The following is a 19,771-nucleotide window of genomic DNA, read 5'->3' as shown; positions in this document are numbered from 1 at the left end:
GACGCTTTCATTTGACGCACACGAATTGTTTAACGATTTACTTATTCAGTCGTTTATGGAATACCCTAAATTAAATTCTGTCATCAATCGGATCTCGGTGTGTGACCGTACGGGGGTGTGTATTTTGTCAGGTCGCCGCGAGGGTCACACTGAAGCAGACCCATATAAAAGTCCCCCCTCCCTCACCAACGAGAGTATTTAAAAGAAAACGCGAGGAAAAGGCTGCTGCGCGTTAAAACCCGAGCGCAATATTATTTTTTTTTACTCTGCGCGCCGTTTACGACCGAAATTTTAGCCAGCACATCCCAAATCAAATAGAATATCACGAATTGGTATTTTTCCTGCTGGCCGAGTTTAGTGAAATTGTGATACATTATTTGCTGGCAACAAACTCTATTCGTGGTGTGTTCATTTATTCCGATTCGACGATTTTCGAGTGACGCCTCGATTTTGTTTGTTTGTTTGCCCACTTACGTGAGCCAAACGGAGGTGAAATCTTGCATTTTCCATTTGTTTACGCCAGCCGACCGAGAGGAAAAGTGAAAAGAAAAGCATCGACGAGGCGAAACGGAGCGCAAAAAGCTATGTGCACATAGCGCACAACTTGCAGATTGAGGCCAAGACGAGAACGCGAAACCAGAGATCTTGACCAGGCAGCAGAAGCCTACGATGGACTGCAGACCGACCAGGTTGCGCGGCCCACTCGCCGGCGCACTCCTGCTGCTCGCGGTGTCCCTCAGCTTGGGCAGCGACGAGCTCCCGCCGCCACGCCCCTCGCCGCCGCCCACCGTGAAGCTCAACAAGTGCTGCCACTCGGGGGAGTACCTGAACAGCACCAGCGGCGCCTGCATCGCCGGCAGCGAGGCCCTGTGGCTGCCCATGGTGTACCTGGTGCAGCAGCAGCGCTTCTTCGAGCCCCACGGCGCCAGACCGCGCTTCATGAAGTTCCTGCCCAAGAGCCGCCCCGCCTGCCGCCAGGACCAGAGGCAGGAGCAGTTCCGCAGCCGCGGCGCCAACGTGATGCTCTTCCCCAACGGCACCTTGTACGTGCGGGAGCGCGGGCTGCTGGTGGAGCCGCAGGACTACTGCGTCGACTGGGAGGTGGCCCTGGTGTGCCTCAACCACACCGCGGACGCCCTGGAGGATGCGGGACAAGCCACTGCCTGGCAGAAGGATCAGCCAGCGCTTCGCCTGCGCAAGTGCTGCGGCAAGTGGGGCAGCTACAACACTCAGCTGCAGAACTGCGACCTCCAGCCCAGCCACCCGGTGGACGGCCTCCTCCGGCTGGCCCCGCAGCTCCCCGAGGGCAGCTACCTGACCAGCTACGGCCTGCCCGAGTGCGCCCGCTCCGGGGGCTATTCAATAGCCGGGGACTGGCAGAAGGCCAGCCTGGATCGGGAGTCGGCCAGTCTGCAGCTGCCGCACAAGAACCTGACCGCCGACCAGTACTGCCTGGAGCACACTCAGCGCCTGGGCGAGGTGAAGATCATTGCCTGCGAGCACTTGTTCCGCGCCGAAGGAGGAGTCGGCGGCGGCCAGGAGGGATCCCCCGGAGCCGCCCTGCACGAAGTCAACGGCCAGAACCTGCAGAAGGCCGTCCTCACGGGGGGCATACTCGTGTCCATATTCTTTCTGGCCGCCACCTTGGTGGCCGGCTTCCTGCTGCCCGCCGTCCACCACGCCCTCCACTGGCGCTGCCAGATCTGCTACATCTTCTGCCTGCTGCTGGGCAAGGTGCTGCTGGCCATCGAGGAGCTGAGCTCCAGCCTGCAGCCGGGCAGCATCACCTGCCTGCTGCTGGCCATCTGCATGCAGTTCTTCTTCCTGGCCGCCTTCTTCTGGCTGAACACCATGTGCTTCAACATCTGGTGGACCTTCCGAGACTTCCGGCCCAGCTCGCTGGAACGCAACCAGGAGGCCCTGCGCCTCTTCCTCTACTCCCTGTACGCCTGGGGCGGCCCGCTGCTCATCACCTTTGTGGCCGCCTGCGTGGACCAGCTGCCGGAGACGAGTCTGCTCAGGCCGGGATTCGGACAGGTGTATTGCTGGTACGACAACCGCAACCTCTCCATCTTCGCCTACTTCTACGGACCCATTGGCCTGCTGCTCTGCGCCAACATAGCGCTCTTCGTGTCCACCACCCACCAGCTGACCTGCGGCCTGTGGAAGCGGGACGATGTCAAGTCATCCACGGAGAAGTCCGCACTGGGCAGGGTCTGCCTGAAGCTGGTGGTCGTGATGGGCGTCACCTGGATAGCGGACATCCTGTCCTGGCTGGTGGGTGGGCCCCACGGCGCCTGGTTCTTCACCGACCTGATCAACGCCCTGCAGGGTGTGTTCATCTTCATCGTGGTGGGCTGCCAGCCGCAGGTGTGGACCGCCTGCCGCAGGATCTTCTGCCCGAGGTTGCGCCACGACATCACCAACACCACGAACGGGGTGCAGCACTCGAGCAGTTCGCAGGGACTGCCCTCGTTGGCCGGCGGCACAGAGATCACCCAGAACACCAGCATGCCCAGCATGCCCAGCAGTCCGGCCCCGGACAGCTTACTACCGGAGGATTCGCCGGGGAAAGCACCGGTCCCCCCCGTGCCCACCGTCAAAATGGAGACTGTCTGCTAAACGTAAGTTGAACACCCGATAGCCAGTGTAATCCCGCAGAGATAGCTCTGTTTGTTTGTTTGGCAAACAAAGCGCTTGCCGTCCCCACTCAGCACAGTTTGCCAAGTGGCTTACAAAATAGGGCTTCAAGCACACACTCACTGATAGACTTATCGGCTTTAACGAGCTCCAGGCCCGGAGCCAGGAATGCAAGGTGTCTCAATGGGCTGTTTGTTCGCCGGTTGTGCCATGCACCATGGCAAGTGCGATCCCATGAAGTACACGTACAGGTGGGCTAATGTTGCAGCTTTGTTCCATCCAAATTCAATCGGATTTAATATAGACAGCTTAAAATACTTGTAATGAGTGATTGGTTTCATAAACCTTCTTGTTTGGAATAGTTGGCAATAGTTTCTCTAAGAACTTGTTTTCAATCTTTTCTCTTTCAATCTTGAGTGCAAACCGTATTTGATTTAAGAGTGTTAATCATGATTTAAAAATTATTAAATGCTTTTTAATGTCGCTTCTCGGAAGATTTTCACATTAAAAAAACATATTTTACTACCCCAGTGTACTTAAAGACTAACTTTGATTTGGAAATTTTTTGTGGACTTGATTTCCTGATAATGAGTAGCATTTACTGTTTAATTTAATGTACTTTTTGACTTGCTATAATCATTAGATTGTTCTTAAATTAAGTAAGAAACGTTTTGGAATTTTACTCATATTTTGAGAGTTTGTCAGATGAATCAAGTGTTTTTCAACACGTTTTAGGATTTATAAAACAAAAATTGTTCTTGATTTGAGTACAAACACACCAAACATTCTTGAAATAAGAATTATCCATTTGGAGCAGCGTTTTTTTAATAGCCTAAATCTATAAAATAAACCAACAAATCGCTCGCATAAAGTATAAAGTATATATAAAGAACACAATATTTCATGTGTGTGTTAAGCTACATATATTGAGCAAAACCGAATTTATGTATAATTGATTAGATCAATATATCATCGGCTGGGTTTTCCGCTAAATGAAATCTTTTCTTTGTATTTATTTCAAATTCACATGTGTGATAATTGCTTTGTATATTGATTTAACCCAAATACCAACGATGTATTTACAAGACGTTGAAGCAAATAGAAAATCCCGGATTTGTCATGGAAATGGAGTGTTTGCGCTGAGAACTTCATGGACCAACCACCAACCACCAACCGGCAAAACCAGTTTAGTTATCTAGGCTAATCTAGGGTTCCTCGGGGGAAGTGGAGCAGACTTTATGTTTGAATACCCTTTGGGTTTCGTTCCATAGGGCTAACCCTATGCCAGTTCCCCTAGGCGCCTGGCATGTCCTTTGGAAAATGCCCTTTGTGTCGCCATTCACGCCCCAGGCGAACGTATTTCATCCAGATGCAATTGCGCACTCCGAGATTCCCTGGCTACCTGGGCCGATTTCGCAACAGGCGCCGGGCAAGAAAAGTCCAGACCGCTTTCTCGCAGTGTCCGTTCCGTTTTATGGGTTTGGGAAAACTCGCGTTGGGCCATCCGGTTGACCATTTGCATGACCGTTTCCCAAATGCTTTACAACATGCGCCAAGTTTACGATTTCGCGTGCAGCACTCGAGTTCGAGAATGTCCATAAAGACTAAAATGTTGCCGCTGTGCCGTTAAGTTTTTCATCGGAAAACTCTGACGCCGGGTCGGCCTGTCGATTTCCTGTCGATTTCCACATGGCCATAAAGTAATCAGCGCAACCCTTGACACACACGCAAGCGGAGATAATGGAAAACCGGGACCGGGACCGGGACCGGATCGTTCCGTTTACGTTTACGTTTACGTTTGCTTTCTGGCATCCGTATCTGAATCCGAAAGGGAAAATTGAGTTTAAATTGGACGACGGGCAGTGTGATAAGAGCACCGCACCGCACCGGCTCCTCTTGTTTGTGTTTCTATATGTTTTCCCTTATTGTTACTTTGTTGGCTTGCTAGTTTGTTAGTTTGTTATTTGGCTGGTGCTGGTGCTGTTGCTGTTGCCTCAAGTGGTTTTGACACATCCAAAGCGATCCAAAGCAAACTACAGTCGGGCTTCGACACTTGCAAACATAAACTCGAGAAAACTCGGCACCTTCTCTATCATTTATAAACATACCTCAGCTCGAAACGATAAGGGAAGTGAAGTTCTGCACTCTGCAGTCTGGATTTCCACTTCACCCACTAATGAGCATGTTTATGTTTTTACCCAAAATAGATTGGGTAAGGTCAGTGGTGTGGGGACTAGTAGCTTAGTCGCTTGATAGTTCGGATAGTTTCTTTTAATTTAGACACAAAATTTAAATTGTCTTACTGACACTGATAGGAAGACAATATATTAATTTGTTTTAAAGTTTAATGGATTTCAGTAATATAATAGAACACTTCAAAAAACACCGAACACGAAATGATATAATAAAGCTTAGTTACATTTTACAGTTTGAATTAAAGTTTTGGTAAGATAACGACAAGCTAAAACTAGTTAAAAAGTGTCTGGTAATTATTTTATTTTTTAAGTCATTTATTTTGTTATCCAGTTAACGAAATGGAACTTACCTCCTTAACCATTTAGGCTACCTGTGCAAATATTGTTGAAATCTAACGAACTTAATGTCAGTTTTGGCATACATTTGCATATTTTCCTTTCCCAAAGAAATTAATATTTATTTTAAATGCTGAAAATATTAAAACAAAGAGCTACAACTTTTTAAAGATCTTAATTTTGTTTTGTGAGTGTATAGTTGTCGTTTAAAGTATAAAGTTTACTGTTGCAAAACCCGGTGTATTTTATTTTGGGTCTTTCAAAATTGTATAGCCTTTTTTGTGTGTGGCAGCTGGTGGTACGAGTTATTGTTGTTCGACTGTATTCCATACCACTCGTGTTTTCGCTTGTTACTTTTGTTTTGGGCCCTGATCGCGTCACTTTTTTGGGATCTGTCCTCTGTCCCGGGAAACAGATGTGCTGCCCGCCGATGAGTGTGTGTCCGAATGCGAGTCCGAGTCCAAGGTTTTGCCCAGCGAAAGAGAAAACAAAACAAACAGTGGGTCTTTGGCCCATGGGCCCATTTCGGGGATTGCGCAACCGAGTTATTTGGCCTGGCCCATTAATCGTGGCTCGCAGGCAATCAGGGGCAATCGGGGGAAATCAGTGGTAATGGGGGAAACCAGTCGCCTTGGGGCTGTGACCTGCATGTGAGTGCGTGTGTTGCAACTGAAAATACACTGCAACTGCAACTGCAACTGCAGCTGCTGTGCCATTTGTGCTCGTCTGCATAATCCCAGGCGGCGTGTCCCCGTCACGCTCATCTCATCACGACGCTGCAAAAACGGAGTCTGCGTTTGTCAGCCGAACTGCAGATACACGGATGCACAGATACGCAGATCCACAGATACGCAGATCCACAGATGCACAATGCCCAGGCAAACTAATTGCATTTACCGGCGTGCGTCGGGCGATCGCCGCCCTCAAATCGGTGCCAAGTGATCGCAGTCCGCCACTTACAGTGAGTGCTGCTCGAATCCACCACTGCATCGCTATAGGACTGGGCCAGCTAACACTGGTGGTGATAAGTAATCATCACAAGAACTAACTGAAATACTATTATAATCAAACAGAAACTGGCATACTGAAGATGGACAAATCAATTTGATTCAAAAGACTAGACTAGACTGTTATCAATAATAAGTCTAGATTTTAATACTATTATTGAATATTAATAATTCCCATTGTTATACGAATTGTTTTCAGATATGTACACACATGCATATGTAACATTTAAACAAAGAGAACTAGTTGCATAGAAAACAAATGATGAGATTAAGGTTTCTGGCTATTTTCAACAACCTTTAGAGCAAACCCAAAATATATAACATTGAATATATTTCTCCTATTACAAATAATAGCTTTAATTTTCTCAGAAAATCTGTTGTTTTGTAAGCACTTTTCCCACACTGATTTTTGGGATCATCAAAGGAACACTTTCTATAATCAGTAATTTCTGAGATTATCTTGTGGGGGTCACAAATCATGATGTGTAAATGAGAGGCTCGTGATCGAAAGGCGTTTTTTTTTTTTTTTATTCATAAATTACATATATAGACAAAATTAATAAATATACATATGATATCCAGACTTGCGGGACTGCCGTGAAGCATTGCTTCGCAAGGCTGGCTGGCCTGTTTAGGACCTCTCGTTCCTTATGCGTTCCAGCCGCCTCAGTTCCGTCGTGACTTCCGCAGCCAGACTGCATACAGCTGTCCAGTTATCCTGACTCTCCAGCATACTAGGAACAAGTCCCTCCACTGTGATAGGGGTCCCCAGGATTTGTTCAGCTCTTCGGCGCTCTTCTCCGAACCTGACACATGTGGTTAGTGCGTGTTCGGCATTTTCCACTGTTCCGCAGGTATCGCAGATTTGGCTTGTCTCGTGTCCGAAGCGATGTAAATACTCCTTAAAGCATCCATGCCCGCTCAGCACCTGTGTCAGATGGAACGTTAGTTCGCCGTGTGGTCTGTTTACCCAAGCCGCTATATTGGGGATGAGTCGGTGCGTCCACCGGCCGGTTTCTGCCCTATCCCATCTTTGCTGCCAGTTTTCAAGGGACTTTGTTCTTGACCTTAGTTTTGCCAAGCGGTGGTCCGCCTGTGTGTCAGCTAATTTTCTCGCTTCAAAGTTCTCCTTGGCCTCAACAACTGCGAGCTCGACTGGTGTTATACCACTGATGACCAGAATGGCCTCTGTAGCGACCGTGCGGAAGGCGGAGGCTACCCTAAGAGCTCCTATTCTGTAGTCCGACTCTATACCCTTTATGTAGCTCTTTTTTGTTGTCGCCTCGGCCCATATTGGTGCTGCATACATGATGGACGACTTTGCTACGTTAAACAGTAGCTTCCTGCTCGTGGATTTTGGGCCTCTATGGTTAAGCATCATTCGGGACACTGCCATCGTGACTCCGTGAGCCCTCTTATGAGTCGCCTGCAGGTGCTCCCTGTAGGACAGCCTGGTGTCCAGCATGACACCTAGGTATTTTATAGCCCTTTTCGTCTCCACTTGGGCTCCGCCCACAGTGATTCGTGCCGTTTCCACTTTTTTCCTGCTGCTGATGAGTACCGCCTCGGTTTTCTGCTCAGCCAGTTCAAGTCCTACGATTTGTAGCCACTCACTTATCATACTGATTGCTGCGTTTGTAGAGCTTTCTACCTCAGCTATGGACTTTTTGACCACTATGACCGCGACGTCGTCCGCGAAGCCAACAACGTTTACGCCCTGCTGGAAGTTTAGTCGCAGGATACCATCGTACATAGTGTTCCACAATAATGGGCCTAAGACGGACCCTTGTGGCACTCCTCCTGTGATTTTGTAGCGTTGAGGTCCTTCGTCCGTGTCATAGTGGAGCCACCTGTCGCTCAGGTAGTCGCTAACGATCGCCTGCAAGTACTTTGGGATGTTCAGCATCCCGAGTGAGGCCATTATTCTGCTCCAGGATGCCGAGTTGAAGGCGTTTTTGATGTCCAGAGTTGCCACCAAACAGTATTGTTTGTTTCCTCCCAGCCACCTTTTGCCTTCTATGGCCTGCCTGGCTATGCGGTCCACGGCTTCTAGTGCATCTAGGGTCGAGCGAGCCTTTCTAAAGCCATACTGACTTTCTGAGAGCCCTCCGGCAGCCTCTATTGCCTCTCCGAGTCTTGCACTGACAATACTTTCCAATATTTTGCCGGCCGTGTCTAGAAGGCAAATGGGCCTATAAGCCGACGGTTCATCCTTGTCTTTTCCTGGCTTTGGAATAAGCACCAGCTTTTGCTGTTTCCACCGTTCTGGGAAGCAGGCTTGGGCCAGGCACTTAGTGTATGCACTGGCAAAGGTGCTCGGGTACATGCTGATGGCAAGTTTGAGTGCCCGATTTGGGATCCCATCTGGCCCTGGTGCCTTGTTGTTTGGTACCTTCTGGGCTATGTTGACCAGCTCCTGTAGGGTAACCGGTGGTATCTGGTGGTCCGGGACACCAAACGCTTCCGCTTGCCTCGTTTCCTGCGCTGGGAAAAGGTGCCTTATAATCTCTCCCAGTTTCTCGGAGCCTGTTGGGGTCACGTTTTTAACGGCGTTGGTTTTTTTCATTACCACCTTGTAGGCCTTTCCCCACAGGTCGTTTTCTGCTTCATCGCAGAGTTGCAGGAAGCACCGCCTTTTGCTGCTTTTTATTTTCCGCTTTAGGATCTTCCTCTTTTGGGTGAAAACTTCCCTGAGTATATGGAAGGCTTCGGTTCCGCGGGCCCTATGGTAGGCTCTCCTTGCGCTTATGCATTCGCGGCGTGCCTCCTCAATCGCTTGGTTCCACCAGTAGACTGGCTTGCGCCCCTTGAAGCTTTTACTGCGCTGCATGCTGGCGTCGCAGGCTTCCTTGACCTTTGCCATCAATGCCCGTTCGTTTTCCGCTAATTCCATCCCTTCCAGGGCTGCTCTAAATGATGGTATGTCGAGCGTATTTTCTTTGTAGTGTCCTCGAGTAATTGTCGGTGTGGCGGTTCTTCTCATGCGGATGGTGCTTATAATTGCACTATGGTCGCTCGCCGTGTAGGTCTCGCTAATTTCCCAGGTCGCCGTCGCCGCCAAGCTTGCGCTTAAGTAGGTGAGGTCGATTATGGACTGCGCTCCCGCTCTCCTAAATGTAGGGGTAGAACCCCTGTTTTGTAGGATAACGTCCAGCGATGCGAACGTCTCAGTGACCACTCTTCCTCTGGCGTTTGTTGAGGCTGACTCCCACTCCGTTGACCACGCATTGAAGTCCCCGGCAACAATCGCAGGCGAGTGTGCTCTTATGTCGATTGCCAGGCTGTCTATCGTCTCGCTAAACTCCTCTAGTGTCCAGCTGGGTGGAAAGTAGCAGCTAAAAATCCAAAGGTCTTTTAGCTTCGCCCTTACGTAGCCTTTTGATGCTTTCACGCATGCTAGATGTTGGGCCGGTTGCCCACATGTCCAGATTGCTGCTTTTCCCAATTGATCCGTGACCCACGTGTTGGATCTAATTGCTTTATAGGGTTCGCTCAGAATTGCCAGGTCTATTTTGAGCTCGGAAATTGTTTGGGTGAGAAGGTCCTGGGCCACCCTGCAGTGGTTGAGGTTTAGCTGCATGACCCTTAGCATCTTTGTTGAGATTTTACCGCCTCGACATACGCTGGGCATTTAAAGCTCCCAGACGCGTGGTTTGTTGGAAGATCTCTTTTCTGCGCGCAGAGTAGGCAATGTGGGTCCCTATTGCAGCTTCTGGCCTCGTGGTCTTTTCCCCCACACTTGAAACATGCTCCGCGCAAATCCGTTTTTTCCGTGCAGTTCGACGAGATATGGCCGAACGCTAGACACTTATAGCAGCGTTTTGGCGAAAAAATGGGTTTAATCCGGCAGATCACCCATCCAATCCTTATTTTCCCCAAGTTTACCAGCTTGTTCGCTGTGGGTGTTGGCAACATTAGTGTGGCTATCTGCAGGCCGTTTCTGGTGGCTCTTAGCGACTTTACGGCCTCCTCCGATAGAGGGGTATCGCCTAGCTTACTGTTTAGAGCCTCCACTATCTCCTCCTTGGTTGTGACTTCGTCCAAGTCCATGACCTGAAGTCTGGTTTGCTCGGTCAGGGCCCTTACAACTGCTTTAACCCCGAGAGCGTTTCCGACTGCCTTTTTAACCTCCTCCGCGCTGTGGTCTGGAGACTTCTTCAGCTGCAGCAAAAGATCTCCCTTGGCCGTCTTACGGATGGTCTGTACGTCCCCACTGACGTGTTTTAACGTGGAGTCTCCTTTAACGGCCTTGAGAAGTTCCGCGTAGGTAATCTCCCCGACTCTTGCAACCACGATGGCGTCTGGTCTGGCCCTGAGCTGCCTTTTGGAATTTCCCTTAGGGTTTCTGTCGGCTACTTGCTGGAAATCTTCGTGTCGCTTCTCATGTATCCGTTCCCGATGTACCCTCTTCATTGGTGGCGTACATTTTTGGCCTGTTGCTGGCTCTCTTGCCCTTTTTGGTGTCGCTACTATCCTTTCTTTTCCACACAGCTTGTCTCGCTGTTCGGCTCTCGGTGTGGTTTGCGTGGCACTTTCCCTGCACTCCTTTCCTGTGGCTTCCTCCTGCTTGATGGAGGCCACTGCCTTTTTATGCAGCTCTACCAGCTCTGTTAGGAGATCGCGCATCGGCTGTTTGACGACCCTGTGGTCCTTAAACAGAAGGGAGAGGCCATTCACGGCGAGGCCTATTTTCGCAATAATGTCCTCCAGGGACGTGATTGCCTCCTCTTGTTTTGGCTGCTGTTCAACCTTATGCTGCGCCTGCACCGTTGGCGATCTGGCCATCGCTGTGCTTTTTGCGAAGGGGTTTGCCTGGTCCATTGGTCTTTCACCGTCCGCGACAGGGGTTCCCTCGCTGGTCTCAGATTTCTCCTAGACTTTCTAACGATGGGGGTTATACCGCCCCTTTTCGGTCCCCAGAGCCCCGTTTGCTGGGGCACCGCCTAAGCGGGGGGGTTGGAATTTGTCGGATCCTTGACTTGCTGCCCCTAATTCCCCTATCTAGACTAGTGTAGAAGATCGGCCTTTTGAACTCAACGCTTCGACCCTTTCAGAAGCTGTCTGCTCAGAAGCTGTCTGCTACGAGTTGAATATCTACTGGTTGAGCTCGGCCTAGAATTATGCAATTTTTTCTAGCTGATAGTAGCGGCTGGTTTCTGTTTCCGATTCTGGCTGTGGTTTGAGCGCTTTCCAGCACTATCGGAGTGATCAGCTGTTTGTCCAGTTGCCAAAAAAGGGAAACGCGCAGATCGCCCGCGGGAAAACTTTGTTTTTGTTTTCCCAGTGGGAAGAGAGCGGGAGAAAACAGAGTCTTGGTGACCCCTCTCCCCTCTACCCTCGGTGGAGCACCAGTTTTAACTGATCTAAACGCTAAAATATGGTGTACTCAACGCACAGACCCACCCTGGTACGTACCGCCTCCTATGGGGATCACGCTGTTCACTTTGTTTACCTTTTCAGGGCTGTTTAAGGCTTTCTAATTGGAAAAACTCAGGAGGTAATTGAAAACACGTCTACACTCACTGACTACTACTCAAGGCGTAAAATTAGCTGTCTGCAACTCGTTATGAGAACTATTAGCTTGGCTACGCTTGCGTTACACTTTTTATTCCCGTCAGCACTAAATGATTTAGTTATTTCACTTATGATTCTATTAAACAATTAACAAACTTTATGTGTATGTATATTTGATGCCGGTAGAGTTACTCGTTTGACATGAGTTCACACAGGATGGTTACTAATTGTAGCAATTACAGAGCATTTTTCATTTACGACGGAATTCCGTTTAGCTAATTTTGTTTTATTTTATTTTCTTTTTTTTTGTCCGTAACTGTCTAGAAATCTGGTTCCAGAACGTGACCGATACTTCCCCTGAAACTTAAGCGCACAAAGAGAAATACGAGCCACAGCTGATTCGTTGAGGGCTATCTAATCGGGGGAAATAAGCCCGAAACTTTAGAGCTTCCACCTGAGTGGGTCATCTTTCATCTTCATACATAGCTTCCATAGATTTTCCCTAACTATTTTCTCTACTGTATGTGCGAGCGAAGAACAGACGGTGAGCCACTTGGCCTCGTAATGAATTCCTTCCTGTTGACTTTTCCACAAATTAGCGAAAAAACAACTTTCTGTGGGAATGCTAAATGTCCATCTCCAGACGCGATCTCGCACACGCAAACGCACACATGCTTCGCATTAATTTGAGTTTAGCGGCAATTTTTAATTTGAACGTTCTGCACTTTTTCAAGTTATAATTGCACTGTGGCCCATTTACATTTTACGCAGGGCATTATTTTTTTTAATTCGTGCCTGCAACGTCGGTCGTCATCTGATTCCTCGACGGGGAGAGGGGGAAGGGGGGGAATAATTGTTATGCACTTACAGTTGCGGTTAATATAATAGCTCATATCAATTGGTTCTTTTTTATTAATTCATTGTGTAGACCTATGTATGTACATATGTATGTGCAATATACTTACTTATTTTAAGTAACATTGCGATCTAAAAACAATGCATATATATTTACATACATATGTACAAATATAGCAATAATCAAGAAAATAGTATCCCATTCCCCAGAGGTATTAATCAAAATCAAATGCCAAATGGCATCCCTTCTTAAGAAATTTAAAATGAAATAAATATCGAAAAATTCTGATTACACTTGTCCGTTTATTCTCGAAAATGTTTGTTGAAACCGCAGATGTTACAGCGAAGATATGTAGTTGGATACGTTTTAGTTCTAAAATGTATAATATATGTATTCTGAATCAACATTACTCCAAAAATTAGATACTGTTAAAGTGAGTATCAAAACCTACACGGGAGACTTTCTATTAAAATTATGTTTAAGAAAATCCTGGATGCCTTAACAATCCAAGTGGAATTTTCATATTTTACTTAAATGTTAGGAAATCGGTATTTCTTTAACTTCCCCTAGGTATTATTTCATCTTAAGAGCTCTTTACGCGTGCTCAGATTTAATTTGAGTTTAGCTTAAGGGGGCGATAACAAAGAACTGGTTTAATATTTTTGGTTATACCATATATAAATCCATATGTATCCATATATCCGACCTTTCATAACTGAGCTTAGACCATTTGAGTGAAAACAAAACTTGGATGAAAACCCAGCGCTTAAAGGGCTAAAACTGATTACTATTGCCCTTTCCAACACTATTTTTTAGTTCTAGTGTCTTGAGCGCACTGTACTTTACCTATGCATGTACAAATGTACATACACGCGCATCATATATAAATTTGTACTTATTTGTGCCCCTTTCTTTCGTTTTTGCAGACAACTGAGACGAGCGACAATGCGAAAGTCAGGCCCGGATACAAAAGTCCAGACCCCGAACGAGCGAAATAATGGCAATGGGCAGCTCAGCAGAGGAAAAAAAATCATAAAAAGCAGCTAAAGCTGGAGTTTCGAGCGGGGCACACACTTGCGCAATCGCAGCAACAACAAAAGCAAGCTGACCAGCTAATTGTGTGAGTTGAGTGTGTGTGTGTGTGTAAGCGTCTTGCGCGTGATTTTGAAATCGGCCAACAACCGCTGGGGAACAAAAAGTACTCCGTATGCGAGTCTGCCAGTTTGCCAGTATTCAACTTCAATTTGAGCCAGCACAAAAGAAACGTATTATTTTATTCATCATCAACGCAACGCAGCGCAAAAGCAGTAAAAGCAGAATAACGGTAGAGCAGTTCGGGTCACATTAACACGTTCTAATTGGACACTCTGGTCAGTGTTGCGAAATGCTTGCGGCTGGCAATGGAATGTGCAGCCAAACAGGAATTCACAATAGACAAAACAAAGCAGAGCTATTGTTGCTCTTTCACTTCCAAGCAACAACACAATACAGTGCATGTGTATGTGTGGCAACCACAAGGAATTTGCTGTTGAGGCACTTTTGTTGTTTAGTAAGATCGCTGCTCTGCTTTTTCTGACTGAAATCTCAAGTGTGAGAAAAACAGCAGGCATGACACACACATCTAAATAGATGTTTAACATTTAAATTAGCTGATTCTGATTGGTATTCCTCGATCTCCATTGACTCGACACACTGCTTGCATTGCATCCAGCTTGTGTGTGCGTTTGACATTTCCCAATATTAGTTTTTTACTGGAAGAGCAATGCTGACTGGAACTGTTTTTATGTTTGCCTCATCATTTTTTTTTCCACCGAAACATTTCTGAATGTTTTCTTATGTCTAAAGTAAACAAGCGAAATTTATTTACTTGAAGCCATAAACAGAAACCCTACGCAGACGCACGCACACCGACACGCGGAAACAATCAAATTGATCATCGAAAGTTCAACAATATTTATCGATCAAGGTTAAATGGTGAAAAAGAAAGCGTGCTTAATTAAACAACGAGAAGCAGTACACAGACACACTCACTCAGACGTACTAGCAAGCAGTGCCGTTGTCCTTGCTCCTGCTTGTGGCGCCGAATTCAAATGTATTCCCCATCACCCATCCCCCACGTATTTTACGTATATTAGGTATTGAAAACGCAGAAACTACAATGCAGTACAATTATTATTTCTTATTATTTGTATTTAAGCAATTTTTTTTGGTAATTAACTAATCTTAATTTATTGCTCGGTTACATGTACACGTCCAACGTGCGTGTAGCTCTCGTATTATGTAGTAGAACTTCCAAAGTGTTCAGGCCAAAAGTAATTCTCCCCGTACTAAAGAGCGATCACACCGATGTCGGTAGGAGCAGAGTGTTTATATATGTTTAATTGTACATAATCCACGAGCAAATATGCTTCATCTGCATGTAGTTTGTAGTTTTTTAGCGAAGCAACGAATCGAATATGAAATTATTGACTGAAAAAAGGCAGCGAATACTTTACACCCGCATAGATTGTAATTTTGATACTAACTTTTGACTACTGTATATAAACGTATTTTGTACACCCTACTTGTTAAGCGATTTACATCAAAAATATGACCCCCCGAACTGGAGAAACCTCGATTGTCATCCTTACTGTCCCCCGTAACCCGTAACCCACAACGAATAGCCACTAAGCCCTAGTTTGTAAGGCGATGTAGACCAAACTGTTGTCACTAAACCCATTACTAAAACGACTGAAGAGTCTGCGAATCCACTTAGTCAGTTGCCCCGTCGCCCAAAAGCGAATTTCGACGAATTCCCCCGAGAGCAAGAGTATTTTAACGATAATTATCATATAATGTATGGCATTCATAAGGAATATATCAATAATTCGCTTTTGGAGGCGTGACCGCCTCACCGCCCCTCGCTATTAATTTATGGCGCAGAGCGGGAACATTTTATAGATAAACATGCGGAACAGAATTGTCTGAACTGGCAATTAAATGAAACCGAAACTGAAACTTGGCATGAATGTGCAGCTATATAGAATAGATATAAACCGATGTACCCCGATATTCACACAATACGCCCGCAAGTCCACACACAAACGATGATGATGATGATGGCAATTGCCATTTTGACCAAGCAACCACTAAACTATTTATACTTACCGTACAATAAAGCTTTTTGGCAAATGTCAATGAAACTGAGCGAACAAAGAACCAGCAATGTCTTTTCAATTGTCGCCAGCGAAGGCATCCCATGGTGCTCCTGTGGTGACCCACTTCGCACTCGGATGCCCTGATCCTAATAAACCTCTGTCGTCGTGGGACTGGGACCACAATCTTCTATCGCCGCCTCCAGCAGTTTGTCAACTCTTCCCCTTTTGTATGCAAATGAGCCTCAGGCACAGTGGGTCGCACACACACGATCCGCTGTTCAATTTGTTTGGTCTCATACACACATCATTTCAGGAACTCTATTTGCAGTGGCTAACTTGTTGAAGACTAGATTGTATTGCCATAATATGAGTTGTTGTTCGACCTATATTGAGTTCAAAACTTTGGTACTTACTTTTTGTTCCTTTTCATTAGTATTTCTGAATTTGTATGAATCAGGTGCACAGAAATTTGGTTCGTTTGTTTGCCAAATGAATCACCAAAAAAGCCTGAAATGTTTTCAGGTACCTTTGTACTTTTCCATGATAATTGTGTAAAATATATTATTAATAAATATTATTGTTAATTATTCTACTTGGAAATGGCCGGAATTAAGTAAGATTTTATTGCAAGCTCCTTAATGGTAATTAGTTTGCAAGCAATACATCCCACAGTGCTCAGGTGTGGCTTTTATTTACAGTTTGTGGTGCAATCAACCTTTAAGCAATGTTGAGAGAGCAAAAACCGGTTAAATATTTCAAATACGCCGGCACTCAATATCGCCGTCATCACGTCTTCAAATAGCAAAGTAAATAGACGGAGTGTGATGCAAAAAAAAACTGTAGGGTTTGCATATTGGCCATGCTATCGACCCAAAACTTTGATTGAGTCAATTGCCTACTGAATCACCATTCCGACAATGTTATCGCTGGGAAACTTTGCATTTCAGGACCTAAACTAAGCTAGACTTTTTACAAATACAAACTCTTAAATTGGTTTTTAATTCCGTAACTTTGTATACAAAACAATATTCGTAGCATTAGGTTCGAGGTGCTAATATATTTAGTTTTATTTTTATTACACATTTAAAAATTGTAGTTGCAAATTTGGCAATGCAAACTGATGTTTAATGATTAAAATGGCTTTCACCACTCAAAACAAATGATGTTTTTTTGTATCGTAAAAATAAATTACAAAAAGATAAGTTTAAAGAAGGGCTGTTTATTTGAAAGTTTTTTTTTATTTGACTCCAAAATACTTTCACAAAGGAACATATTTTTAGCACATAGAGATACTTAAACTTGGCGCCAGAAGTGTTGTAAGATGTCGCATCCATATAAGTACTAGGGCTGCAACAGCATGAAAAATACTTCCATGGCAAAACTATTTTGTAAGTAACTTACTATTCCCGATGGTTGGGACCTTTGCTGCCATCCGGGTAGGCCGCTATTATGTAGATTTACAATGCGTCGTGTAGAACATTGGTTTGAAACTCTGATATAGGTATAAATTCTTCAATCGCCCAATAAATGGCTTGTGATATATTTTCAGTTTATTTGATTTTTCCGCGGTCGCACTGCTGCCATTTTGCACATCGTCTGCAACTCTAAAAAAACCTTAAGTCTTACACTACCGTGAAACTAGAGTTCATTTAATTGTTCTTGAACTTAATAAAAATGGCTTGCGGTATGTTCACGGTATATTTGAAAGTGGTATACAAATTATATTCCTCAGATTTTTTTAGCGGCCACACCGTTAGAGGTGGGAAAACTTCGATCTTTCCGGCCATCGATATTTTTAGCGCACAGCATCGATATCTTATCGTTGTTTAAAAAAATATTATTACAACACAAGCATTAAGCATTTTCCACATTTAGACTTTTCATGTGATGTAGCAAGTGAAAAAATAAAATAGATGTGTTAGATTGGGGGTGCTTAGCAAACTAATATATAATGAAATATTTTCATTTTGTAAAACTTCCTTAATCTAATCTTTACTTCATATATTACGGCAGATTTGCAAACAATTTGTACTGTGCTTTGAACAAAGTGCATTTAGTTTAGGGTTAGTGATGCTGGAGTGGAAACTAGCAGAGTGCGAAAGAACTGAAATCGTTAACAGTGTGGTAGAGATGGAAAAAGACCGATTGTGCCTGACCAAACGTCGACATCACCGATATTTGAAAAACATCGATGACATCGATCCCAACATCGATGTTTCTCCACCTCTACAAGCCGTGCGCATCGCAAAAAAGTTGTGGTTTTCGAGGAAATTCGAGCAAGGAAATTCGAGCAGCGAAATGTAAGTAAACCCGAATCGAATTGTGCGTTGAATTGTGAGCAGAGTGGCCTAACTGTGGGGGCTGCGTGTTGCGTTGGACTCCAAGTGTTCCGTTGGTCTGGGACTGTGGCAAGAGGTTCTCCTCGACGCCTTTGACCCGGCTGCAATATGGACGACGGCGTCGCTTCGCTTGGGACAGTGTGGTTTATTTCGGCGAATCTGCCTTCCAATTGGGAATAACATTCTTTGGCTCCCTTTCCACTCGCTAAATTAGCCGGGCTGAGCCGGACATGCTCCCAGAATGATCTAGAGACTTCCCTCGTCCGAGCGACGTGGTGCCGCCTCGTGCTGCTCCTGAGGGCCCCTAACGAATCCCAATCCTTCGTCAAGACACTGCCAGGACCACCGGCGGCTGGTGTTCACCGATTGCCTTGGAAATGGTCTTGTTTCTTGGCCGCCAAAAGGTTTCCCCCATCGCCATGCCATCCGCATTTTGTGAGGTTAGACTTGAATCGCAAAAAATAATGCGATGAAATTTGCTTCATGTTACTTCTTCTGCCGGCAGCGACGTCGCGTCGGCGTCTGTCTGCGTGTGCTGCTGTCCGTGTGTGTGCTAGAATTCGATTTGTTATTTAGAATTTGGTGCGAATGTGATTTTTCACGTGAATTGCGACTGGCAGTGCACTCTTATGCGGTGTTTTTTGGCGCGCTTTGCAGCGTCCACAGGTTTCTGCAGTGTATGCATGTACAGTGACGAACTTAATTATTGGCAGAAAGAAGTGGCCAAATCGATAGTTTTAACAAAATAATGCAATAAAACCCAAGTGTTGTCTATTATTTTGTTTAGGGATCTTCAGCCAATTTTTTGGTTTCTATATTTTTATTGATTATATATATAAAATATAAACTATTTTATTAAACAGAAAAATTGCCATTCTATTACAAAAAAAATGTTTTTTTAGTTTTAATATCAGCACATAAGATAGTCATTCTTGCTGTGCCAATAATTAAGTTCTTCACTGTATATAGCTGTAATTAACCGGCGTTAAGGCTGCCTTCTAAATGGTGGATTTCTTGTTTTGCCAAAGTTTATGGGCAGCACTGGCAGAAAATTGCGCAGGCACAAGCCATCCTTAAAATAACAAATCCAAAAACCAAATTGTGACTCACACCATGAGCATTTTCAGCGTCTCATGAAATTATTTATTCACATTCGCTCATCGAGAAACGAAGTTAAGAAATACATTCGTTCAGTTTTCGTCATTCCTATCTATTGTTCGTTAAATCAGAATAAGAAACATTGAAAAGCAAATAAAACAATACCACTCACTTTAATCTTCAATAATAATTTTATTAAATTATTCTTTCAACAAAATTTATTTGATGATCATTTGGAACATCTTACAATTTGTATTATTTTTCTTAATTTTATAGTAAATATAATTTTCCCACTTATTTTGTAAGCACAACATGATGCCCGAAACACAACTATGGTTTGCTTGGCCAAACTTAACAAAATATTTAATGATAAATAAATTAAATAGTTTTCATATTTTTATGAAATCGAGCCAAATTTGTAAATGAACGTTTATACCCCATGTTTTTGCGAACAGAAATCTTAACATCAGAGAACTTTAGTTACTGATTTACACAGACACAATTTGAACTGTTTTGCTTCTTATAAACAAGCTTTAAGTTTCTTTGGTACCAACATTTTTAGAGGAGTTTAGTTTAATTGTTTTATTTTTTAACATATGGTAAATATGTATATGTTTTCAATTAGTCACAACGATTTTGATGTGATATC

At 44.9% G+C, this 19,771-nt stretch overlaps 1 protein-coding gene across 1 annotated transcript; it reads left to right on the top strand.

Moving 5' to 3' along the window:
* The first annotated feature begins 183 nt into the window (after window positions 1–183).
* Window positions 184–16,841, top strand: LOC108039382 (probable G-protein coupled receptor Mth-like 1). Its single transcript, XM_017116378.2, has 2 exons — window positions 184–2,624; window positions 13,475–16,841. The coding sequence occupies exon 1, from the start codon at window positions 670–672 to the stop codon at window positions 2,620–2,622; it is 1,953 nt and encodes a 650-aa protein (XP_016971867.1). The 5' UTR covers window positions 184–669; the 3' UTR covers window positions 2,623–2,624; window positions 13,475–16,841.
* Window positions 16,842–19,771: the final 2,930 nt, after the last annotated feature.

This window comes from Drosophila rhopaloa, unplaced genomic scaffold (assembly GCF_018152115.1).
Source record: "Drosophila rhopaloa isolate 14029-0021.01 unplaced genomic scaffold, ASM1815211v1 contig_3, whole genome shotgun sequence".
Classification (NCBI taxonomy): domain Eukaryota; kingdom Metazoa; phylum Arthropoda; class Insecta; order Diptera; family Drosophilidae; genus Drosophila; species Drosophila rhopaloa.
This window is presented reverse-complemented; position numbering and strand designations above follow the sequence as displayed.